This window comes from Silurus aristotelis (genome assembly GCF_946808225.1).
Source record: "Silurus aristotelis genome assembly, chromosome: 13".
NCBI classification, from domain to species: domain Eukaryota; kingdom Metazoa; phylum Chordata; class Actinopteri; order Siluriformes; family Siluridae; genus Silurus; species Silurus aristotelis.
Window position 1 is genome coordinate 27,668,218 of NC_139586.1, and position 25,399 is coordinate 27,693,616.

Sequence of the window (25,399 nt, forward strand, 5' to 3'; positions counted from 1 at the left end):
TTTATTTAAAAGGTTTAAAAAAATTTTTCTAATATACAAGTATTATGTGGACAAATGTTTGTGGACACCTGACTATAAGATTGGTATGTGCTTTTTCGGGCATCCAATTCCACATTTAGACTCCATACATATATATATATATATATATATATATATATATCAATGAACACCTTCAATAAACAATAAACTAATAGATTCTAATATTCTACTATTTTCCTATTAACGCATTACATCATTGGGGAGTCTTTAACTGTTTTCTCTGAGATGCCTCTTTCTGGCTGGTTTTGATTGGAGGAGCTGCTTGTATCTGGCAGCTGAAGTGTCTGGTTGAGGAGGTCTGATGGGATGCTGAGGAGCACAGCAGGTTGGTTCGAGTGCAGTGTGTGGAGAAGCTGGAGAAGGCGTAGCTGGACGGCCAGAGGAGAGTCTGACAGCGAGTCAACAGAGGCCTTTAAAGCCTCACACGCTGCCTTTTCACCTTCTGCTGCAATTACCTGATAACACAACACACCACACACACATTATAGGCTCGTTCACAAATATCCCACTGCTGCAACGACATCATTTTCACAGGAATCTTTTTTTATTTGCTAATTCGATTAGAGCAATAAAAACTTAATCACCGCCTCAGAACCAAATCCTACTGGTAATCTCACACTCCAAAGTGAAGTAGAATTATTAACTTAAATGATTATAGATATAATTGAATCTTCTTACTTTAATTTTGGCCTGTCTCTTGGCTTCGGCCTCAACGGCAAAGTTTTGCTGAAGCTCAGCTGGTAGACAGAGGTCCTCTCTACAATTGGAAATAAGAGGCACATGTTTCTTACCCAGCAATTGACTAAAAAGTATTTATAGCATTGTTTAGGATTGTATGTTTATACAAATTATTGATGCAGGACTTTTATCTGACAACCTACATCTCAGCTCTCTCCACTTTGATTCCCCACTTGCAGGTGATGGAATCCAGTGCAACCTTGAGAGATTCAAAGTAAAATATAATAAGACACTTAAAAAACACTCATAAATACACTATATGGAAACATTTTCAGATACCTGATTTCCCAGCCGTACGTGGTTCCTCCCCTTAACTACACATAACCCTTGAAGGTGCTATCATTAAATGTTTTCTTCACCTGAACCAGGAGACACAAAACTGTTCCAGCACGACAATGTGCTCAAATCCAGCTCCATAAAGATTTGCTTTACACGTGTTGGAAGCAGTGGTGGGAAAGTACACAAACCATGTAGTTAAATTAAAGTAGAGATTCATTCAGTAAAATGTGACTCCAGTAAAAGTGTCCCTTTAAACTTTTACTTGAGTAAAAGTACAAATGTATTTGCCTTCAAATGTACTCAAGTATCCAAAGTACTATGATTTATTATAACTGTAATGTTCCTGTTATAATTATTATCACAAGACTCTTTACTTAATCAACTCAGTTGATGTGAAAAGACTCGAATGTGACTCTCAGCACACTGATCTATTAATAGAATGATATTAATGACTCAAACACTGATTGATTTCTATTACAATGATCATGAACCCAAAACCTTTTCAACTACTTCAAACTACTACAAATTAAATTCAAATTCAAATAATCCCACGTGTGTTGTGGCGAATTCGAGTCTGGAGTTTCTTCATCATTTATTCCTCTCTAAATGTTCTGCTTGATGTAGAACTGATGCTGAACTGTATGTTGGTGCTCAGTAGATACAATCAATACAAGCTTAAACCAGAGCGAGCGCTCGACCCCTGATTAGTGACTTGCTGCATGATTGACAGGTTTTTATCCTGACTGATTTCACAAAATGTTGAGTAAAAAGTACAATATTTGACTTTGAAATGTAGTGAAGTTGAAGTAAAAGTCTCGCCAAACGGAAATACTTAAGTGAAGTACACATACGTGGAAATGCTACTGAAAGTACAGTAATACATTTTACTTTTACTTCCTTAATGTCCACGACTGGTGAGAAGTTTGAGGAAGATCTTGACTGAGCTCACATCTTTTGAACACCTTTAAGATCAATGTCATCTCACCTACATCGGTACGTGACTTTACTAACACCCTTGTGGCTGAATGACTCTCTATAAACACCCTCCAAAAGAACTAGTGGATCTTCCCTGAAAAGTGGAGGTTTTAATAACAACAAATGAAGACTAAATGTGGACAGGAACATTCGAAAGGCACATACTAATCTTAAAGTTAGGTGTCCACAAACTTTTGGAGGTATAGTGTAATTATATACTGTATGTTACTGTACATATACTATATACTGTATAGCATTTCTGTAACTATTGAAATAAAACACTGATGGAACCCTGGCATTAGATTTAATCTTCTAAGAGAGCATTGGTCATGTAAACCTGAATCTGGTGGGCAACTTCACTCCTCTTCTGCAGTATGTTGGTGAAAGTGTGATGGGCCAGAACCTCCCTGACCGAGACCTGAACCAGAGCCTGCAGCACAGCGGGAACTCCTGCCAGGGCCGAGCAGCACACAGACACGTTCTCAATGCGGTAGTAGCACACTGAACTCGCCTCTGTGCAAACCAAGTCTTTTGTCACCACCTGGAAGGACACGTGATCAAAATCGCCACTGGAGAACATATAATACCGTATTAAAATATTTCTAAATATGTTAAAAAAATGCTTAAGGAGCGTTTAGCCTGCATGGATATAGTGGACATCTCGTAAATTTAGAAAGCAATAAAATTCCTACTAAGTTTACTGTATATTGTTAATTAATTAATTAAGAGAAAGATATAGAAACAAAAGAAAAAAAGCATGAAAGAAAGAAAGAAAGAAAGAAAGAAAGAAAGAAAGAAAGAAAGAAAGAAAAAGAAAGAAAAAAGAAAGAAAAAAAGAAAGATATAGAAACAAACGAAAGAAAGAAAGAAAGAAAGAAAGAAAGAAAGAAAGAAAGAAAGAAAGAAAGAAAGAAAGAAAGAAAGAAAGAAAGAAAGAAGAAATGAAAAGAAAGAAAAAAGAAAGAAAGAAAGATATAGAAACAAAAGAAAAGAAAGAAAGAAAGAAAGAAAGAAAGAAAGAAAGAAAGAAAGAAAGAAAGAAAGAAAGAAAGAAAGAAAGAAAGAAAAAGAAAGAAAAAAGAAAGAAAAAGAAAGAAAAAAGAAAGAAAGAAAGAAAGAAAGAAAGAAAGATATAGTAACAAAAGAAAAAAAGCATGAAAGAAAGAAAGAAAGAAAGAAAGAAAGAAAGAAAGAAAGAAAGAAAGAAAGAAAGAAAGAAAGAAAGAAAGAAAGAAAGAAAGAAAGAAAGAAGAAATGAAAAGAAAAAAAGAAAGAAAGAAAGAAAGATATAGAAACAAAAGAAAAGAAAGAAAGAAAGAAAGAAAGAAAGAAAGAAAGAAAGAAAGAAAGAAAGAAAGAAAGAAAGAAGAAATGAAAAGAAAGAAAAAAGAAAAAAGAAAGATATAGTAACAAAAGAAAAGAAAGCACGAAAGCACGAAAGCACGAAAGAAAGAAAGAAAGAAAGAAAGAAAGAAAGAAAGAAAGAAAGAAAGAAAGAAAGAAAGCACCTGTAACAGCACCCATGTGGCTGAATATTAGCACAAATCTTCACAAAATCTAGTGGAACATCTTTCCAGAAGTGTGAAGGTTTTTATAACAGCAAATTCGGACTAAATGTGGAATGTGATGTTCAAAAGAAGCGCAATCCAATCTTGTAGTCAGGTGTCCACATACTTCAGGCCATACATATTAAGAGTTTAGTGAATTATGGTGCAATGCAACTATTTATCCAACATAAGGAGATGGTATGAGCTTCAAGTATTTAATAAAAAAAAAAAAAAAACATTTGAAAAAACAAAGAAACATTTCATATGACATTCTGAATGGTATTCAAGTTAATTGTTATATTTTCTAAAATATTTTTATTTGCCCTTAAAATGATTTATAGACTGAGATGTCCATGCCAGAGCATTACATTAAGATAAAAATTCATACAGGAAGACTGTAGAGCAATGATAAGTTCAGAAAAGTTACCGAGTGAGATGGAACATTCAGCATCTTTAATCTGATGTCCACTTTATGACAAACATCCAAAAGTGGGAGGTAAAAGAGCAGCCCTGTGGCAAGATATGAATCAATCAATCAATCAATCAATAATTATTATTATATTTAAAATAATAATAATAAAATTTCTCTCATCAAATAAATAAAGAAATAAAAAGCCAGTTTCCGAAGTAAAAAAAATTTAAACGCATACAGAACAACACTGGTCCTTCAGGTCCGATTATAACGTTAAAAAAAGAATTAAAGCTACGCTATGCTACACTTTCCCAAATACCTGAAAGGTAAAAAAAAAAAAAGAGATAGCATTCAGGCTCAGGTGTACCTGGTCCCCTGGGTTTTCTTTGTAGCAGGTGTCCAAGTCTAAAGACCACGGCACGCTCATGCTCTCGTACAATCTGTTAAAAATACTCACATTAATACAATTTATTGATTTTAAATATTAGAAACATTAAGTACTTACCTTTACACAGAACCAAATGGACACGGGAAGGAAGAATATCACTGTGGCGAGAGCTGCGATGGTAAGAAGGAGCTCGAAAACCCCAAGGCTCCGTGTCTTCAAGGCTGTGTTATGAATTAAAGTTGATGTTTGATTGCTGTTCTCTGATTGTGTGTGAAAGTATCTTCTGTGTATGTGCACAACGTATGTGTAACTCACCCTCTTCGTTCCAGTCGCTCTCCAAAAGGCACAGCAACTCCTTGCTGTCTCTGATTGTGCTCTGTCTCACACTGTCTACGTTGATCACGGTGGACGACACTTCCTTGACGTCCTCATTATCGTGCTCTTCGTCTGCTTTTTCCCTCTTATTCCTCTCTTTTCTTTTGTGTGGCTCGTGGAGTTTCACCACCTTGTCCACTTTGTGTTTTCTGTCTCTGGGCTCTCTCTTGGCCTGTACGGCTTTTGGAGGAGGTGGTGGAGGAATCTTTTCTGTCCTTCTCTCCATCTCAGTTTCTTTCATCAGGAGCATCAGCCCCTTCGCTTGGTGAAACCAGGAGTGAAAGTTTTCTTTTGAGCTGTTGTGATTAGTGAAGAGCCTGCAAACGTTTTACATTGTGCTTTGTGGCTGACGAAGAGGGCAGGAGGAGGACTTCGGACAGATGGAGGAGGAGGAGGGAGACGACGGTCCAATCAAACTGCCCATAAAACAAGCAGCAACGGAGCATTAACATTCTAGATGAATAAACCTGCTGTTCACACCTTCATTCTTTCACACAAAATATTAAAAATAAACCTATTTGTCTCAAAAAAAGTATATTTTATAACTATGATGGTAGAGGCATTGCCTTTACTCTAAATTGCACAAAGACATTGCGTTTACTCTAAATTGAATAAATGACTGGCATTCTCTTCACGTTGTATTTGTGCCTGGCACTCGGTACTTCTCAGGAATGAGCTCGGCATCTACTACAATTCTGACTAGAATAAGGCGTATGCTGGAGTTCTGATTTGCCATAACACTTTATCCTGGTCAAGAGTTGTAGTGGATGCATTTTATTGCTTGTTTAAGTAGGAGTGGTAGCTCAAGGGGTAAGTTGTTAAACTTTGGCTCAAAATGTTGTGAGTTCAAATCTCAGCACCACCAGGATGCCACAGGTGGGTCCTTGAGCAAAGCCTGTAACCCTCAACATCTCAGTGTAGAAATGAGATCATCGTAAGTCGAGCTGAATATGCCATGAAACAAATGTAATTGTAAATTCTACCTTTTTGTAGGAAGTGGAAGCTGAGCGGGTAACGTGATAAACTTGAAATATTGAGAAGTCAAATCCCAGCACCCCCATGATGCTGCTTTTGGGCCCTTGAGCACGACCCTCAATTACTCAGTGTTAAAATGTGATAATTGTAAGTAAGCCTGGATTTGCCTTAAGTGTTGCCTCTACCTTTGTAAGAAGTGGTAGCTCAGTGGATAAAGTGTTGGGTTTTGAGTTCACATCACATCCCAGCACCACCATGCTGCCAATGTTGGGCCTTTGAGCGAGGCCTGTAACCTTCAACTGCTCTATAAATAAGATAATTGTTAGTTGATCTGGATATGCTATTAAACTAATGTAAGTCAGAGTCAAGTTTATTTCTATAGCGCTTTTCACAACAGACATTGTCTTAAAGCAGCTTTACAGAAATCAACAGTCAAGGTGAATGGTGTGTATTTATCCCTGATGAGCAGCTGTGGCGACTGTGTCAAGGAAAAACTCCCTTAGATGTTATGAGGAAGAAACCTTGAAAGGAACCGGACTCAAAAGGGGAACCTCATCCTCATCTGGGTGACATCAAGAGTGTGATTATAGTCTTTAAACAATACAGAACACTGGAGAGTGAGAACATGAGCACTGGGGTGTGAGATTATAAGTAATGTTCTTTCTACAGTCTTATACAGTCATTGTGGTTATAAAACTAGGAGCTACTGAGCAACTCATAAAATAGCTCAACATTTGTGATAATCACAGATCCAACACCAGCTTCTCCATGCCAGAGCCTTTAATCACTCAAGGAGGTCCAATGGCCAAACTCCACACATGAAGTGGGATCCAATTGGTACTGGTACGTCTCTAGATGGTTCTGGATGTACTTCTTTAAAGGAACTTCTTTAAAGGAAGTGTAAAAGTTTGGAGGAAGTGGGAGTTCAGTGGAAAAGGTGTTAGATTTTGTATTAAAATGTAGAGTTCGCATCCCAGCACCACCACCATGATGCAACTGATGGGCCCTTAAGCGAGGCCCCATATAGCCAAATGTACGCAAAACCGAATGTAAATTATATATAAATCATAATAAAATATGGCAAAAATGCACTCTAACACTCTTATCTTTACATGGACATGAGGTGAAGTGTGTGATGGAGGAGATTGTGCCAATTCCACCAAATGAGGAGAATCTGCTGATGGAGCACTTCTCTGTTATTCCAGTCTGAGAAAACATCCTCCCTGAGTTTTTAATTACAAAATTAATTACAAAGCCGTCCACCCACCCAATGTAATTAAATATTATGAAGTGTGTGTAAAAGTTAAATATTCTGGAAGATGTTCCACAGTGTCGTGTGGGTGATTTCCCCCGGCAGTGGTGTGACTCAAGCCGGCTGCTCGAGCAGGGATGTCGGTAGGTGGGTTTGGTGTGCTTTCGAAGCATCGCTGCTGTTTATCTTTGGAGAAAATTTGGTGTTAGTGCCCGAGAAGTGGAAACCGAGATTCCGGGGACTTTAGGAAGCAAGTTTAAGAGGTAATTTAGTTTAAAAAAAGTTATTTTTCCCCCCAAACTAATCGTTCAGATGATGAACATTTGAGCGTTTGCTAGCTTCCGGTTGTGTTCTTATATATATGTAAGAAATTTGACTTTGCTTTTCTAGCCAGGCAATTTTACTTATTATTTTTATATATATAGATAGATAAAGTTTCTTTTTAGCACATGTGTGTAAGCTAGCAAGTTAATTCGACCCTTAAATTCACCCGGCTAGTTCCACATGCCTTAGGGAGGTGCTGGTTATACCAGGGGTCAGGCTGACATTTGTGTTTAAATGGTAAATTTTTAAGAGTATAACAATGTCAAAATAAAATGTAATGAATGTACAAATAATTAAACATTTATAATCGTCCTTTAAGAAAGAATTCCCATTAAGCCCCAACTATCAGACACCCTTTCTGTCTAGTATCCAGATGATCCAGGATGGACCCTGAGCATCTCCTGAGCAATGTGAAGAGAGATGTTCGTGCTCTCCTTATCTCCTCCAAGCATGGCCTTTCTTCAGAGCAGCTCAGGAAGGACTACCAGAACATGCTGGGCCACCCCATACCCCTTAAGCTCCTTGGTTTTCGCTCGATGTTGGACATGCTCAGAGAAATGCCTGATACTGTGTGCTTGGACTACGCTCTCGACGGCACCATTGTGTTAAAAGGTAAGGTCCGTTTGTTTAGGTGTGGTAGACCGGTTCATTCGTGATGTTCATTTAAATAAAAAAAAAAAAACTACTTTGTTTTCATCCTTTGATTGCTTCTCCAGGAGTACTTTTGAATCTGCATCAGGACCGTCGTCCACTGGACCAATGATGCGTAATTTAGAGATGCCTTTAGTAGTTGTTAGATTGAATCATGCCTGAACTACAATTAATCGGAGAGGTTTAGGAGAAGTCTCCAATGCGATGCCCGTGGTGTCTTTTCTGACAATTATACAGTGAGGGAAAATAAGTATTTGAACACCCTGCTATTTTGCAAGTTCTCCCACTAAGAAATCATGGAGGGGTCTGAAATTGTCATCGTAGGTGCATGTCCACTGTGAGAGACATAATCTAAAAAAAAAAATCCAGAAATCACAATGTTTGATTTTCTAACTATTTATTTGTATGATACAGCTGCAAATAAGTATTTGAACACCTGAGAAAGTCAATGTTAATATTTGGTACAGTAGCCTTTGTTTGCAATTACAGAGGTCAAACGTTTCCTGTAGTTTTTCACCAGGTTTGCACACACTGCAGGAGGGATTTTGGCCCACTCCTCCACACAGATCTTCTCTAGATCAGTCAGGTTTCTGGCCTGTCGCTGAGAAACACGGAGTTTGAGCTCCCTCCAAAGATTCTCTATTGGGTTTAGGTCTGGAGACTGGCTAGGCCACGCCAGAACCTTGATATGCTTCTTACAGAGCCACTCCTTGGTTATCCTGGCTGTGTGCTTCGGGTCATTGTCATGTTGGAAGACCCAGCCTCGACTCATCTTCAATGCTCTAACTGAGGGAAGGAGGTTGTTCCCCAAAATCTCGCAATACATGGCCCCGGTCATCCTCTCCTTAATACAGTGCAGTCACCCTGTCCCATGTGCAGAAAAACACCCCCAAAGCATGATGCTACCACCCCCATGCTTCACAGTAGGGATGGTGTTCTTGGGATGGTACTCATCATTCTTCTTCCTCCAAACACGTTTAGTGGAATTATGACCCAAAAGTTCTAACAGCTAACAGGTGCAACTAACGACCTCAAACAGGTGCATCTAATTTAGGATAATAAACGTAGTGGAGGTGGACATTTTAAAGGCAGACTAACAGGTCTTTGAGGGTCAGAATTCTAGCTGATAGACAGGTGTTCAAATACTTATTTGCAGCTGTATCATACAAATAATAGTTTAAAAATCATACATTGTGATTTCTGGATTTTTTTTTTTAGATTATGTCTCTCACAGTGGACATGCACCTACCATGACAATTTCAGACCCCTCCATGATTTCCAAGTGGGAGAACTTGCAAAATAGCAGGGTGTTCAAATACTTATTTTCCTCACTGTGTATACATATTCTGGACAAAACCTGATCTAAAACCTCCTTATTTGGTAATTAAACTTGTTAACCAGACAAGAACATCCATATACCTTGTACTAACGTCGTAAAGATCCTATCAACAATTCACACACACCCTAAAACTAACAGTAGTGTTTATAGCAGTGGCAGATAAAGAACACAAATTGAGTTAATGTATTTGAGTTAAAGTAGAGATCCACTTGGTATTTCACTTAAGAACAAAAGTTTTTGCTTTTAAATGTACTTAAGTATCCGAGGTACTATGATTTATTATAACTATAATGTTCCTGTTGTCATTTTTATCACAAGATTCTTTACTTAATCACCTCAGTTTATGTGTAAAGACTCGAATGTGACTCTCAGCACACTGATCTATTAATAGAATGATATATTAAAACACTGATTGATTTCTATTAAAATGATCATGAACACAAAACCTTCTTTTTAACTACATAAAAAGAAAAAAAAAATAAGATTTAAATGAGGTCACGTGTGTTGTGGTGAGTTCGAGTCGGGAGTTCCTTCCATCATTTATTGCTCTCGAAATGTTCTGCTTGCTATTGAACTGATGCTGAACTGTATGTTGTGATATGTAAATGCACCAACCGCCAATCAACACGAGTTTAAAACAGAGCACAGGCTCGACCCTGATTAGTGACTGACCAGTTTTTTATCCTCATAAGTAAAAAAGTAACAACTGATTTGCAAATTGTAGTTCGGTAAAAAAAAAAGTCAAATATTTGACTTTCGAATGTAGTAAAGTAAAAGACTCCCTATATATATATATATATATATATATATACGATGGTCTGAGGGTTTATGCAGGGTGTTTGTGTTTTGTATAAACGTTTCTGGAACAGTATTATTTCACTTTCCCAATGTTGCTCAAGATGCAACTCAGAAGTATGTGTAGTTTCAGCTCGTTTGGAAAGGTGTGATGGTGTTTTCATTTCAATTCATCTTGCAGTCAGAAGATGAAATGACATCCTGCTCTTTAAATATGACATTTTAAATAATAATATAATATATTCCCTTTATAATAGTATTTTTGCTGTTTGTTCTCTGTCTAAATTGATGACATTGTTAAATAGTCTGGGATTGTGCGAGATCGCGGAAAAAAGACGTGGTTTTTGCTTTTGTCTTTGTCTTTAGCAATTGGGAATGAGACCACGAAAGGCATTGAAGATCTCATTTCCAAGCAAAAGACCTGCAAACCCAAGCACAAGTTTAAAAGTGGCGGTTCCGGTTTGCTTCCATCACCTTCCCTCCATCACCAGGGCTCGTTCGTTCTCCCTCGTCGAGCCCACGCTCCTCCAGCTCTCTCTGCTCAGCTGCGCTCACAGCTCCGGCAGTTACTCATACATGGCCCCATAGGGCTTTCCCAGCTGGAAAGGTGCTATTCAATCTCCTTCGGCAGGCCTCTCTGTGTCACACACTACGGCTTCTACTCCATCGCTGAGATGCTCGCCGCTGCTTCGGACATGATCGCGGTGAAGCAGACTCGCATGGGCTCGCAGCTGATACTGAAGACCGAACACACACCAGTCAGACAGATGCACAATCGATCTCCTGCACTTCCTAAACAGGCTACAGCAACATCCAGTCATCCAGTAATGAAAAAAATCACATCTGGTCAGGAGATGTTTGTATTCTATTTTAGACGTACGTGGTTCAATGAAATAAATGCTTTTATGCACTAATGAGTGATTACAAAATGTTCTTTCTGCAGAAGTACCTGGACAAATGGCAGTGCTCAGCAACAATCAGCCTAAAGCCCAGCAGAAAGCCAACAACACTGCAGCCATTAGAGTTCAGGAGATTGAACCCGTCCATCTTAAAAAGTCTTATGAGCAGTCTGTTGCGAAGGTTTTATTCGATTTTTGATTCAATTTCTTAAATTCACAGTGTGAATCCAAGATTTCTTTTTTGCTGTGCTTTTGTTATTTATAATATATATTGTATATAAATACATTTTATTTATTTATTAATATAATTTTCTACAGATACAGTACATCAAATGATTCGCATTATTTCACCCTGTCCCTGACATTTATAATACATCAGAACATCCCTACACATTTCCTCACTAGTTGTTTCTTCTCTATTGCATCTTAACCAATAAAGCTGAAGGCTGTTACACAATGATCAGGCATACCTTTGTGACCACCTTTCGCTGCTAAGCAGTTCTGACCAGTCAAGCATCAACTCTTCAGCTGTTTGAGCTACAGGAGCTCTTCAAGATCTGGAGTTTTGGAGATGCTCTGACTCAGCCGTCTAGCCGTCTAGTCGTCACAATTGGTCAAACTCAAATCCTTCCATTTTTTTTCCTGCTTCTGACGTCAACTTTGAGAACAAAATGTTCACTTGCTGCCTAATAAATAAATCCACCCACTAACAGGTGCCATGATGAAGAGATCATCAGTGTTCTTCACTTCACCACTTTTTATAATGTCATACTTTATGCCTGATCTGTGTATGTTCAATTCAGGTTTATTTAATCAGGTAGCACACTTTTAACAATAGACATTGCACCGAAGTGTCAGAGAAAAATAGATTGTAACGTTGTATGAGATTGTATAAGTTTGTTCCTCATTAATTTATTCCTAATGAGCGACACGCAAAAGAAAAACTACTTGAGACGGTATGAGGAAGAAATCTTGAGAGGGCCCCTACCACTGGACACACCAATGGAATTACTGTATAATGAAAGGACATTCGGTGCCACCCATCGAAAGTCCGAGTATGGGTTCTCTTTTAAGTCTGGTTCATTTCAAGGTTTCTTCCTCATGCCATCTGAGGGAGTTTTTCCCTTTCCACAGTCGCCATTGACTCAATACAAGGAACAAACACATACATTCCAAAAAAACCACTTAATGGAACCCATCCTCATCTAGGTGCACTGAATGTCTATTTGATATAGTATTCAGTTCATGGCACATAAAGCCAGGTATGCATTTAAACTTTTGGAAGGTAGTTGTAGTTGGTTTAATCTGGACAAATGATCTCCCTTCCTTTCATTACAAAAGCAGGGCCATTTATGCTTTATTGGACTTTCTGCTACAATTCCAAACCTTTGAACATCAATGACAATCCACCACTTTATCATTACCTTCTATTTGTCTTTGTTCTCTGCCAGTAAGGTTCCTTTTTTTTTTTCTGCTGATTTTTGTCCTTTAGACTGAATTTATAAATAGCAATGAACTCAGTGATGCTTTTACATAAAATCAGTCACATTGAATACTCATTTTAATTATTTTGACTTTTTTTGTGTGTGTGTGTGTGTGTGTGTGTGTGTGTGTGTGCGCCAGCTTGAGGAGGAGTTCAGGAAGAGGCTTGTTGAAAGCGGAGACGCTGGGACGGTTAGTCAGGAGCTGAAAGAGAAGCTTCGAAAGGTCGGTCTGAGGAAAAGCTTCTTAACCCGTGTAGTAGTTACTGTACCGCATATCATGTTCACTCGTATCTTCTTCAGGTCGTCGCTGGGCACGGTCAAGGCATGGCCATTCACAGTCTTCCTGGTGAATACAAGGTAATTCATACTTTGGTATAGGCTTTTTTTTTTTTTTGGTTTAATAGACTAGTTTATTAAAGACCTTGTAGAAGATATTCAGTGTACTGTGGGAAGTTCTAGCTCAGTGGTTAAGACCTTCAAACAGAAGAGTTTAAATATAGGCTAATTGTGAGTCCTGCTGGATAAGTTAGCATAAAAGCAAATTTACTGTATGATTATCAAAAATAATGTCATGTATGTGAGCGATCTAGAGTAGGACTGGATTGGAGGTGGGCTTAATTTTTTTTTAGCACTTTATACCTATTTTAATTGAACAAAAAATCTAAAGGTATTTTATTTGATATAGGGCTGGCCAATTTTTGGCCTTTTTTTATTTATTTATAGTATCCCTCATCCCTATTTAGATGTCTCCATATCACTTGTTGGTTTCACTGAACACCGCGCCATGCGATCCGCTTGTCAGTTCGTCTCTTGTTTCTGTTAACAAACACAATAAATATAGTTCCTGTTTGTCACATACCACGGTTTTATCTGTTTCTTCTAGAAAATGTACAGTGAGGACTTGCCCCTTGCCCAGTGTGGCTTCCTGAGTGTGACCGAGATGGTTGGAGCCCTCAGTGACACGTTCTCTGTGCAGCCAAGCACTGAAGAAGGAGCAAAGCACTTACTCATCATGGAACTCAAACTCAATGATCAACCAGGTGCTGCATTTACTGTATACGCCACCTGAGTGGGTTAGCCACATTCTACACCAACAAAATAGACCCTCGAGCAGAATCTCAGGCACTTTATAGGCAAAACGTTTGTGGCTTTTTGAACATCCCATTCCACATCTAGTCCCCATTTACTCCTTTAATAACCTTCACTCTTCTAGGAGAATGTTCCACTAGATTTTGGAGTGTGCTTGTGGAGATTTGTAAAAATTCATTCAGCCACAAGTGTGTTAGTAAAGTCAGGTACTGATGTAGGTGAGGTGAGGAGGCCTGGGGGTGCAGTCAGCTTTTACATTCATTCCAAAGGTCTTCAATAGGGTTTGAGATCTACAGCAGGCCACCCAAGATCTTCCACTTCAACCCATGTAAAGCATATCTTTATGGAGTTTATGCAAATTAGCATTTTCATGCTGGAACAAATGTTTAGGTCTCCTAGTTAAAGTAATAGGAACATTTAATGCTACTGTATAAAATCATTCTGCGGATAATATTGTTATTTGTGGTGAGAGTAGAGAGCAGGTTGAGAAGAGCCTGGAGAGGTGGAGGTACGTGCTGGAGAGAAGGGGAATGAAAGTCAGTAGGAGTAAGACAGAGTACATGTGTGTGAATGAGAGGGAGGGCAGTGGAGTGATGCGGTTAAAGGGAGAAGAGGTGGAGAAGGTGGAGGAGTTCAGGTACCTGGGGTCAACAGTGCAAAGTAATGGAGAGTGTGTTAGAGAAGTGAAGAAAAGAGTGCAGGCAGGGTGGAGTGGGTGGAGAAGAGTGATAGCAGGAGTGATTTGTGATAGAAGAGTATCTGTGAGAGTGAAAGGGAAAGTTTATAGGACTGTGGTGAGACCTGAGATGTTGTATGGATTAGAGACAGTGGTATTGAGTAAAAGACAGGAGGTGGAGCTGGAGGTAGCAGAGCTGAAGATGTTGAGGTTTTCGTTGGGAGTGACGACGATGGACAGGATTAGAAATGAGTTTATTAGAGGGACAGCGCATGTAGGACATTTTGGAGACAAGGAGAGGGAGGCGAGATTGAGATGGTTTGGACATGTGCAGAGGAGGGACATGAGTTATATTGGTAGGAGAATGCTGAGGATGGAGACACCAGGAAGGAGGAAAAGAGGAAGATCAAGGAGGAGGTTTATGGATGTGGTGAGGGAAGACATGCAGGTAGTTGGTGTGAAAGAGGCAGATGTAGAGGACAGGGGGGAATGGAGACGGATGATCCGCTGTGGCGACCCCTAATGGGAGCAGCCGAAAGAAGAAAGACATTCTGCATAATTGTGTGGTCAAGAACCACATATTAAAAAATACATGAAGATTATGGACCTTTAAAGAAGTAGATGCCGACCCCGCAAAACATCCCGAACCATCTAAAGACGTACCAGCGCCATTTGTATCCCACTTCATGTAGAGTTTATGCATTGGTTCTGTTCAAATTTTTAAATGCTCTGGCATGGAGAAGCTGGTGTTGGATCTATGATGATCTTAAATCTTGAGATATTTTATGAGTTGTTCAGTAGCTCCTGGTTCCACAACGTCAACTGATTGTATAAGACTGTAGAAAGGACATTAATTATAATCTTATACTTCAGTGCTCATGTTAGTTCTCACTCTCCAGTGTTCTGTATTGTTTAAAGACTATAATCAAACTCTTGATGTCACCCAAATGAGGATGAGGTTCCCCTTTTGAGTCTGGTTCCTCTCAACGGTTCTTCCTCATAACATTTAAGGGAATTTTTCCTTGCCACAGTCGCCCCAGGCCTCATCATCAGGGATAAATACACATCATTCACTTTGTTCTTAAGTTCTGTAAAGCTGCTTTGAGACAATGTCCATTGTGAAACGCACAATAGAAATAAACTTGAACATGTTTGACATATATCAACATCGTTTCACACCATAAGATTCAGTTATTCTGTATATACACTCACTGGCCACTTTAATAGGAACACTTTCCTCGCGCGTGCATGCGATTATCCAGTCAACCAATCAGCACAAACTTGCTCAGATGCAGCTCAACATTCAGTTCTTGAATAGCAGAAGTGGAATTTGAATTATAAATGAAGGAACATGAATAAGGAAGATCTTCACTACAAAATTTTTTGCAGCTTTCTCTCAAAACCCTTCCACCGAGGGACAATACTTAAGCTGCAATGACGGGGACTGGGCGTGTCGAGATGATGGAGGAGCGTCCATGGATTCTTTAGAGTCCGACCCTGAGATGGAAATCACCACCAAGACCATCCATCAGGTGCATGTTTTGTTTAGGTCATGTTGATTGCTACATATACAAACGATAAAGCATTTAGGCATTTGGTAAAGGTCTCATTTGCAAGTTGTAGCGATTTTTTTAAAGGCCGTTACTGTAAATAAGAGTAGTGATTATAATCACTAGACTATGGGATGCAGAGTTTGTTAGGAATGTTTTTCTGTTTTATGATTCAGAAAACGGTAGACATTTTCACAGTCACAGTTCCTCTGGATGCGCTGCAGTGCCAGAAGCTAAAACCTCCCAATCGCTGGAGAGAACGAGAGCTGGTGCCTGTCATGGTGGAGAAGATCGAGTCCCCCAGTCTCTTTTATGTCCGTTTGGAAGACCAAGACTCCCGCACCCTGGAGCACATGATGTTTGAAATGAGGTTTTTGCTCATTTTTATACAAATGAATTCAACATTCAGCTGTTTAGGAAAGTATTGAATATCGGTACGGTTGTTTCGTTTTTGAGTTCACATCCAGACTGCTGGTTACACTATTTCGCCAAAAGTTTGCGGACACCTGGTCATAAGTCTGGTATGTGCTTTTCGAGCATCACATTCCACATTTAGTCCCAGTTCGCTCTTATAATTCCCTCCACTCTTCTGGGAAGATGTTCCACTAGATTTTGGAGTGGGTTTGTGGAGATTTGTGGAGATTCATTCACATACAAGGGTGTTAGTAAATCAGGTACTGATGTAGGTGAGGTGAGGAGGCCTGGTAGTGCAGTCAGTGTTCACATTCATCCCAGCGGTGTTCAGTGGGGTTGAGGTGATCGTCTACAGTCTCCCGTCCTTCAGGAACGTGGCAATGCCAGTGGTATAAAAAAAAAAAAAAAACTATTTTTTAATTTAATAAACTTAATTTAATCTATACTATCAAAAAGTGAACTGGATTCATTGATTTATTCTATTCAATTTTTATATATTTCATTTTAATTGATTTTTATTTTATGAAAATATTTATAGCAAAATTATTTTAGATATATTTTTCGAACCAAGCAGCCATTTTATTTACAATTGTTTTTAAAAAAAATTTAAACGGTTGATGTTCACAAATGTTGATAATAACAATAATAACAATAATAAACTAAGTAAATAAAAAACACCAGCAATTTTATGTTTTGCGTTTCTCCCCCGAACCGTACCGGAATCACACCGAGCCGAGTCGTTAAAAAACTGAGGTACGTCCCGAACCGTGATATTTGTGCACGTTACACCAGCAATCGCAACGTATCGTATCGTGATGCGTAGGTGGAATTGACATAAAAGGCTGTTATTAAACTGTTAAATCATATTTAAGTGTTTCCCCATAACTGACCTTGATCTTATCGTGACTGACTATTTTTTGAGATGTGATTTTTTTTTTTTAACAGAAAGCTGTTTTCTATCTGAGAGAGGATGTGTTTGTTTGTAGGAGTTGTTATTCCTGCCAAGAGGTGGCTGAGCGATACCGGCTCCCAGATGCGTACGTACGACCCGGGCAGGCGTGCTGCGTGGCTCCAGGAGACACTTGGTTCTACCGGGTGGTGATCCACCGGCTGCTCAACACCAGTGAGGTGGAAGTGTACTACGTTGACTTTGGAGATCTCACTGCTGTCAGCAGGAGCAGGCTGCAATTTCTGAAGTAAGCTCTTTATAATAATAGCGCAGTGTCTTTTCATTTTTTACGACTATAGAAAGTGAATTTTGTATATGAAAACTGGATATTATATTTGCCTGGATGAATTTTTTTACACGAGGTCATGCTATGCTGAGCTTCCAGTACAAGCTGTTCCATGCGTACTTGCTGGAGCGAAGCCAGTTGAGGTAATATAGCAGTGTCTCCATATTTCATTTGTAATGCCATTTTACAGTGTCATTACATCACTTTCCATGCTTCACCCTGTTTTGGTTTTATAACAGGGCGTCTGGACTAAAGAAGCCACCAGCTCCTTCCAGAAGCTGTGCTATGACCGCACCCTGGTGGCTGCCATTCACAGCTACCAGCATGACTTCCTGCTCACTTTCCTGTGTGACACTCAAACCGAGGAGGATCTCTACATCCATAGTGTACTTGAGGCAGAGGGTCATGCTGTAGCCTGCTCTGCTGTTAGCACACCGGTGAGAAATCTATCACATATCTTCAGTATATTCCATTAACCAAGTGCTATATATATATATATAACATTTTATTTTAATTTGGCGTGTTTATAATTATTGCTTTTTGAAATCAACAATCATTCAACAGTTCTTTAGTACATTTTTATAATTATGGCTGCAACTAATAATTATTTTAGGAATCGATTTTTCTTTAGTATTTCAATCGAATTATACAAACCCTAAAATCACCGTATTTTCCGGACTATAAGCCGCTACTTTTTTCCCACTCTTTGAACCTCGCAGCTTAAACAACAAAGCGGCTAATTTATGGATTTTTCCTGGGTTTTTCCCGGTTTCACAAACTTCAAGGCAAAAAACTGAACCCCATAACATTAGACCAATAAAATTGCGGAACGGGTTCAGGTGAACCAATGAAACTCTTCATATTAAATCAGATGCGCTCCCACTGAATCGGGCCGCACCACATCATAAATATGGATGATGTTCCTCTGACGTTTGACCTGCCGCTCACTCGGACCGTCTACAGGAAATGTGAATCATTCGTCACGCTGAAAACAACCGGGCATGAAAACACACTTCACCTGTGTTCTGAGCTGCACGGCATCGAGAGAAAAGATTCACTGATGGTGATTTTTAAACTCACGGCGATGCCAAAAGATAAACTCCAGAGAGAAATAGTTGTGAAAGGAAGGAGGAAGACAGTGAACAATGACTTTCTTGGTAGGCTACTGTTTATATACAAGCCGTGTAACAGACACTGTCTTTCATTAAAGCCTGTGTAAAGTTCATTAGTTTCTAATCAAATGTTACCGAGTGAAAAATAAATAAAAATTAATTAAAAAAAGGGAAAAAACTAATCAAGGGGAAATAATCGCGCCCTGGAAACTACTGCACTAATTGATTGATGGGCAGAAGAATAAACGCACAAAACGCACAAGAAAGAAAGAGGGAGACAGACATGACAGACGCCAGTGATGCAGACCAGCTGAAATTGAGGTTTCCCTTATTGTCATAATTGACATTTAACAGGGGATTTGGTTTGTTTGTTTTTGCTGCGAAAGTGAACGACTCGTAGTCATGGACTATAGTGTTTTGTTTATTTTTTGTACTTTAATTCAAATTTCATTATGTAGTATATTTTATTACTCTTTCCACCTCTGCAAATATGAACACAAAAAAACCTGTATTTAATAATAATTGAAATAAAGATGTAAATGTAGTAATAATAATAATAATAATAATAATAATAATAATACAGCACTCTTAAATAGCAGGTCGTTGCTATGTGGTTTCACCATTTACTGCTTAAATTTTTTTGTTTTCTTTCAGGATTTGACACTTTGGCATTCGACTTTGGCAATTAAAATATTTTTGTAATGAAAAAGTGAAGTAAGGGTGGTAATTAGGGATGCACCGAAATGAAAATTCTGGGCCGAAACCGAAAACCGAAAAAGAGGAAAGCAAGGCCGAAAACCGAAACACCGAAATAAATTATGCTAATTATTATTACCATTGTATTTATGGCTATGATTGTGTACTAAACTTACTAAAATCAAGGCATTTCAATTGCATAAATTAATATTAAAGTTTCAAAGAATAAATCAATTACAAATTATGAAAATATTTATTTATAGCACATTGCAACAATGCACAGGATAAAATAAATAAAAATTCTAACTTAAATGTTTAACTTAAATGCACTCATGTGTACATTAAATAATAATGTACAGGCCCTCTGGCCTGCTGAAAGGTTGTACAATTAAATATTCTTTCATTAAAAACACAGTGCATTCAGAACAAGTGCAACTGCTTAAAGATACAACACAACAATATCACTGGGAAACTTCCTGCCTTTTCAAAAACCTCCACCACAGACGGAGTGCGCGTGCTCGGAGGGGTTTTGCTCTTCTGTGCCGCGTTTCTCTCATATTCAACATAGCGATCGGGATGTTTGGATTTCAGGTGATAAATTAAACCCGACGTGGAGAAAGTCTTTGCAGACGAAATTTCGGCATTACATGTTTTGCAAATCGCTCTCCGTGGGTCTTTCTCAGATATACTGAAATACGTCCACACCGCAGACATGTTGCTTCAGACATGCACGCGCAGGGCGCGGTTTCTGTTTGAGTCATCACAAAAAACTGTTTCGACCGTGTTGTTTCGGTGATCAAAGTCTTTCGGCCGAAAACCGAAAATGCACTTTTGGGCATTTGGAAAATTTTTGGTGGCCGAATATTCGGTGCATCCCTAGTGGTAATACGTGTCACTGTGTTTTTTGTAGTATTATATAAGTAGTCAGATTTTCAACAACCTTTGTCAACTTTGATTTTGCGTAATAAGTTGTTGCAGCTCTGTCTATAATTAATGAAAAAAATATGCTAATTATGTTCATTTGTTTGCCAGGTAGTCAACGATCAAACGAACAAATCAGTCAGGATTAGAGGTCAACTGATTAATCGGTTTCGAGGATCAATTGGCAACAATAGTTTATTGCTGAAACTACTGGCTATCGGCAAAAGTCTATACCGATAGTTTTTCCGGGTTGCGGCTGAAAAGGACCGCTGTCATTGTACAATACGAGAGCGGCCTCTAGAGGGGAATCACTGATGCCACATGCTTTTATTTTGACGTGAGACTGTACGCTGCATGGACAGTGCTATATTATATTTAATAATTATCATTTATTCATTATATCATTGTATTTATAATTAACTAAGGACATAAAAAATACAGTACAAATTTTCAATGGATTATGTTTGTTTGCTTTTATCCAGCATCCATTTTACTATTGATGGTTAATCGGTTATCTGCAAGTACAATCCAACCTAGATATCGGTTGACCTCTAGTCAGGATATTGCCATCTTCGTGCACTTTTCTCATTTGCATATTTTACCATTTGATTCAAAGCACTTAATTATTTTACCTATCTGTAAGGATGATGATGATAAAATGTTTTTAATTGCTCCACATTATTTCTGTATGGCTTTGAGATGTTCCAGCAGTTCAACCCCGTGGCTCTTTACCTCGGCGAGGGGCAGCTGGAGGAAGTAAATGACGGAGTTGCAGCAGTGGCATCTTCTCCTAATGTCACAAGTCTTACACAACACCTTCAGCCAGATGCCTCCACAATACACAGTCAGGTACATTTGCTAGTTTATAGTAGCTAGCATTACTTAATGTATTGGACGTCCTCGGGAAAAGGAACACTGGGCGACGGGCCAGTTAGTTCCTGGCTCTTTGTAAATTACTCAGGCCCTCAGGACCAGCGGCATGCAGCCAGGTTCTTTCTGCTGAGACGGTAAAGTGAGGAATTAGAGGGACGTATTATTGGACAGCAGTCCAATCTGTTTTTAGGACCCATATATCACCTGTCTCTCAAAGCACCCACTGCGCTTCATGAGTATCACTTGTTCTAAACAGCGCATTTGTTGATGTTTAATTCGCTGCGATGTGATCAATACGGCATGTTTGTCGCTTGCTGATAATTAACACTACCTGTGAGCATGTTTATCTGCCAGGTTTTGACTGAGAATTCAACGCATAGCCAAGAAATGACTCTTTTGGATCTTCCTGCGCTGGAGTTCGTCGACGTGGCTCAGGTCGGCATCGGTAAAAAAAAAAAAAAAAAAACTCCACAAATCTCACACAATTGTGTCGTTCTCTGTCGAGCTCATGGTGCATCGTTATTGATCCAGGGGAAAAACTCTAAGCCGTTGGATCCATTGCTGAACAAAGAGCCAGCAAGCTTTGGTAACTGGGAGCAGGGATGGAGAAAGAAGGCTAATATAGATGATCAGAAGCCAGAGTTTCTTCAGAATGGACGGGCGGAGAGTGCATCAGTAAGAACAATCTTCATATTTAGTTCATTGTTCTGATTTCTTCTCAAGATGAGGGCATTCTGTTTTTAGATCAGTTCATTGCTTTTATAATAAGCAGATGTTCCACTAGATTTAGTGGAGATTCATTCAGCCACAAGGGTGTTTGTAAAGTCAGGTACTGATGGAGGTGAGGTGAGGAGGCCTGGGGTGCATAAAAGTGGCCCTTAAGTCAAGATGATGTAAAAAGGGACAGGACAGAATTCATAATGAGGAAATATAAATAGAGCCTATACGGGACGCCTGAATTTTCCAGCCATATGCGGTTCTTCCCAAATCCTGTTACCACAATTCTGGCTGCGGAGCATAACATTTGACCTTGACTTGAACTAAGAGACCCAAACCTGTGCAAGCTCTTAATGAACATATGGTTTACATGAGTTGGAGTGGAAGATCTTGTGCTGTAGAGCTCTGATCTCAACCCTGCAGAACATCATGAATGTGAACGTTGACTGCACCCACAGGCCTCCACACCTTACATACATCAGTACCTGACTTTATAACACGCTTGCAGCTGAATTAACCTCCACAAGCACCCTCCAAACTCCTCCACAAGCACCCTCCAAACTCCTCCACAAGCACCCTCCAAACTCCTCCACAAGCACCCTCCAAACTCCTCCCAGAGGTGTGGAGATTAATATTACAGGAAATAGGCAATAATTGTAGAATGGGATTTTTAAAAAAACAAATACCAGTTCAGTGGTTAAGGCTTTGGATTACTGGTCAGAAGATCGGGGGTTCAAGCCCCGGTATTGCCAACCTGCCACTTTTGGGGCCCTTACGCAATGCCCTTGAAGTATCTTGTCTGACCCTCCATTCTAACCCCAACATAGAAAACATAGAACCCCATAGAAAGAATTTTACTGTGCTTTAAAGTACATGTGACAAATTAAAAACAAGTTTTTTCCTTTTTTTGATATAGAATGGATTTATTTCTACATAAAGAAGTTACCTTTTTTTGGCATGTTTTTGCAGAGATTCGTATTCATACTCATTATTTCTTTTCAGACTTTAGACGTAGGGTTTTCCCCCTCCAAGCGTTTACCACTGGCTATTTTTTTTCGGCGACAGATTTGTTTTCGCTGAGTGTAAATCGGCGCTCATCTCTCTGTCCCCTAAGACGCAGTCCCGGTTAACTGTTAATTAAAAGGGGCAGTCGGCTTGTCTATCCCGGTCTTATGAAGCACTCAGCTCATAGCCAATTATGTGACCACTGAATGTAGCCACTCGGGTAATAGACCCCATGCTGAAGCATTTCTGAATGCTGTTGCAGACTGCGGTTCCATCTATCACACCGGAAAAGGATACACAGCCTGTTTTGGAGAGTGAGAAAACTCAAAAGCCGGCCGCGAACCAGCATGTGGTCCGTGATCAGACTCCAGGTCCGATCTCCAGCTGCATCGGACACACAGGTACGGAACAGAAACACTTCACGCTAACACTGTTGCATTACATTGCTGAGGTTTGTAAACATTTTAAGGGTCAGCTAGATGTCTTCTGCTCAGAAACTGATGTGTGTGTGTGAGAAATTGAGCTATACGAGGTGGTATAAAAATATTTGGAGACTAGTTTTGTAGCACGCCAGCAGCTACACAGGCTTCACGCACAGTCACAGGGAGCACCGACCTTCATAAGTCTGTGTGCCAAAAGCTGTGTAGGGGTGTAGTTTCAACTTTTAATTTTATAGATACTTCACTATGTTGTTGAGATCTTTATACTGACTGGTTCCTCTGATGCCCTGATGGAGATCTCCTCAATGAGAAATCACTCACTGCTGCTCCAGTGTACAGTATGATATCCTCAACAATCATGAAACTGAAACGAATGGATATTTGGTGTCACCCAGATGAGAATAAAGTTTCCGTTTGAGTCTGGTTCCTCTCAAGGTTTCTTCCTTATATCATCTTTATCCATCACCTCTGTCACATCTGGGTCGCTCATTATGGAGAAACGTAATTTAATAAATAAATAAAGGAAATTTATATACAAAATAAATTTTTTTCTGCAAAGCTGCTTTCTGACAGAAAATTGCTCTTTTTAATTTATTGTTGCTATAGCAACAGCTCATCCACAGGGACACTCACCATGATTGAGATTCGTCTCCTTGAATTTCCCAGCATGACTTGGGGCAAAATTTAAAACCTGTTTTGTCTCCGCTGTCATTGTTCATAGTGTTTTCTGTGTATTCTTTTTTTCTTATTAGGTCCACAAATGTCTGCTGAATTGTTCCAGCCTCTGTCCACCAACCTGATGTTTTCTATGTTCAGCTCTGGAGACAAGCCAAATCAGGAAGCTCTGTTTCTTCGCCACGTGTCCCCTCTTGCACTGGGCCCCTCGGCCCGCATGGCAGCCGGATCCAACCTGCTTCAATGGTACACACACAAACAAGTTTAAAAACCACCCCATTGCCCCTCCTAGCGGCTGCCTGTCCGCCCACCTGCCCACGCTGACCTGCCCCAGCTACGCCCATTCCTTTAGAGCGAGGCGGAGTTACGCAGACGCAGTTCCGAAAGTTATCCATGTTTGTATTATGTTAAATGCTGTTTTTTTTTGTTTGGTTTTTTTTGTCCGTTTTTTTTTTTGTTGTTATTGGGAATGTCATAAAGGAACATCCAGATTGTAAAATCAACCGTATTATTGAAACATTATCGAGAGAGAAAATGCAATATTGTTTGCGACTGATGCATTTTTTTTTATCTAATGACGTCTCTCATATATTAATTCATTATTATTGTACTTTCTAAGGTAAAATTTGTGTTTTTTTGTTTATTTCTAACTTCCCATTTTATCTGTTTTTCAGTTTTAAGTAAAGTTACATGTACGTTGTTTCGAATTGTTATTATTTCCTTGTTTGGGGAGAAAAAAAAAAACAGCAGTACCTGTAAAGAGTCTGTTTTTTTAAGAAGACATACATGTTCCTTTAGTTTCTATGCGACAAACTCAGTAATGTAATGATTTTCTTTAAGCAACAAATCTATAGTTCTATAATCTGTTGTAGATTTCTCTCATTCCTGTGATGCAGTTCAGTAGGATTGAGGTGCGGTGACTGGGCAGGTGGTTCCATGATAGATATCACTCCAGACGTCCGTCTGCTCTGTAAATAACGCTTACAGAACTCAGACGTGCGCTTCGTGTCATCGTCTCGTCGCTTCCAACGAGCCGCAGTCCAGACGGAACTTCATGGTGTTGAAGTACGGAATGAGAGACACGTTGGTTCAGGATTCCTTTCACTTTCCAGAATATGTCTCCAAAACAACCCCAAACCATTAAGCCTCCACCTCCATGTGTGTGTGTGTGTATCTCAAAAACTATTAAAACACTACGTATATATTAGTTTTTTTTTTTTTTGCCTCCATTAATAATAAAATGTCCAGCCGATTCAATGTAGTAGATCATAATCATAATGTACAAAATGCTCATCTTCACAATGCAGACTAGAAATGTGTCAATTAACTGTTTTTTTTTATTTATTTTTTATTATAAGCTCTAGTCTCACAAATACATCTCTCCTGTTCGTGTCCTGCTGTCTTCATCTTTACTATATTGACCTTGACACAGTGTTTGCTGTGAGGGAACCCCTGCTCCTCCGAGCACCACGGGGAAAATTTACTTACCCAAGCAGCATGTCAATAATAAAGCCACATCCATAA

At 39.2% G+C, this 25,399-nt stretch overlaps 3 protein-coding genes across 6 annotated transcripts in view; 2 read left to right on the top strand and 1 right to left on the bottom strand.

The window, feature by feature from the left end:
* The window catches only part of nphs2 (NPHS2 stomatin family member, podocin), a 64,105-nt gene extending 59,028 nt beyond the window's left edge, over window positions 1-5,077 (bottom strand). Inside the window, exons 1-8 of one of the 2 annotated variants that reach the window (XM_083559329.1) lie at window positions 4,694-5,077; window positions 4,496-4,599; window positions 4,358-4,430; window positions 4,006-4,088; window positions 2,369-2,572; window positions 921-976; window positions 718-796; window positions 210-494 (exon numbers count right to left, since the gene is read on the bottom strand). In XM_083559329.1, coding sequence (XP_083415455.1) covers window positions 228-494; window positions 718-796; window positions 921-976; window positions 2,369-2,572; window positions 4,006-4,088; window positions 4,358-4,430; window positions 4,496-4,599; window positions 4,694-5,003 — 1,176 coding nt within the window. In that variant the 5' untranslated portion in view covers window positions 5,004-5,077 and the 3' untranslated portion in view covers window positions 210-227. Of the gene's footprint in view, window positions 1-43; window positions 495-717; window positions 797-920; window positions 977-2,368; window positions 2,573-4,005; window positions 4,089-4,357; window positions 4,431-4,495; window positions 4,600-4,693 lie in introns of those variants that run through there. The other variant, XM_083559328.1, reaches the window with a different exon arrangement.
* rab3b (RAB3B, member RAS oncogene family) overlaps window positions 1-25,399 on the top strand; it is a 346,193-nt gene that overhangs the window by 56,501 nt on the left and 264,293 nt on the right. The gene's annotated exons all lie outside the window — the stretch shown is intronic.
* On the top strand, window positions 6,914-24,575 carry tdrd5 (tudor domain containing 5). Of its 3 annotated transcripts, XM_083559100.1 has the most exons (18): window positions 6,914-7,000; window positions 7,086-7,243; window positions 7,671-7,916; window positions 10,456-10,935; window positions 11,033-11,169; window positions 12,612-12,695; window positions 12,773-12,829; window positions 13,356-13,512; window positions 15,627-15,769; window positions 15,964-16,157; window positions 17,188-17,397; window positions 17,513-17,579; window positions 17,676-17,873; window positions 20,865-21,014; window positions 21,393-21,473; window positions 21,570-21,713; window positions 23,023-23,161; window positions 23,953-24,575. In XM_083559100.1, the coding sequence occupies exons 3-18, from the start codon at window positions 7,688-7,690 to the stop codon at window positions 24,141-24,143; spliced, it is 2,661 nt and encodes an 886-aa protein (XP_083415226.1). In that variant the 5' UTR covers window positions 6,914-7,000; window positions 7,086-7,243; window positions 7,671-7,687; the 3' UTR covers window positions 24,144-24,575. The 3 variants fall into 3 exon arrangements, with proteins under 3 accessions (XP_083415226.1, XP_083415228.1, XP_083415227.1); XM_083559102.1 differs by lacking the exon at window positions 6,914-7,000 and having other exon boundaries at window positions 7,028-7,243; window positions 20,874-21,014; XM_083559101.1 differs by lacking the exon at window positions 6,914-7,000 and having other exon boundaries at window positions 7,059-7,123.

Excerpts from the sequence above, each read along its gene's own strand:
- tdrd5 (XM_083559100.1), top strand. The coding sequence starts at position 7,688 with ATGGACCCTGAGCATCTCCTGAGCAATGTGAAGAGAGATGTTCGTGCT. Across the intron at positions 17,398-17,512 it reads AGCAGGCTGCAATTTCTGAA|GTCATGCTATGCTGAGCTTC; the intron begins GTAAGCTCTTTA and ends TTTTTACACGAG. Across the intron at positions 21,474-21,569 it reads AGTTCGTCGACGTGGCTCAG|GGGAAAAACTCTAAGCCGTT; the intron begins GTCGGCATCGGT and ends TTATTGATCCAG.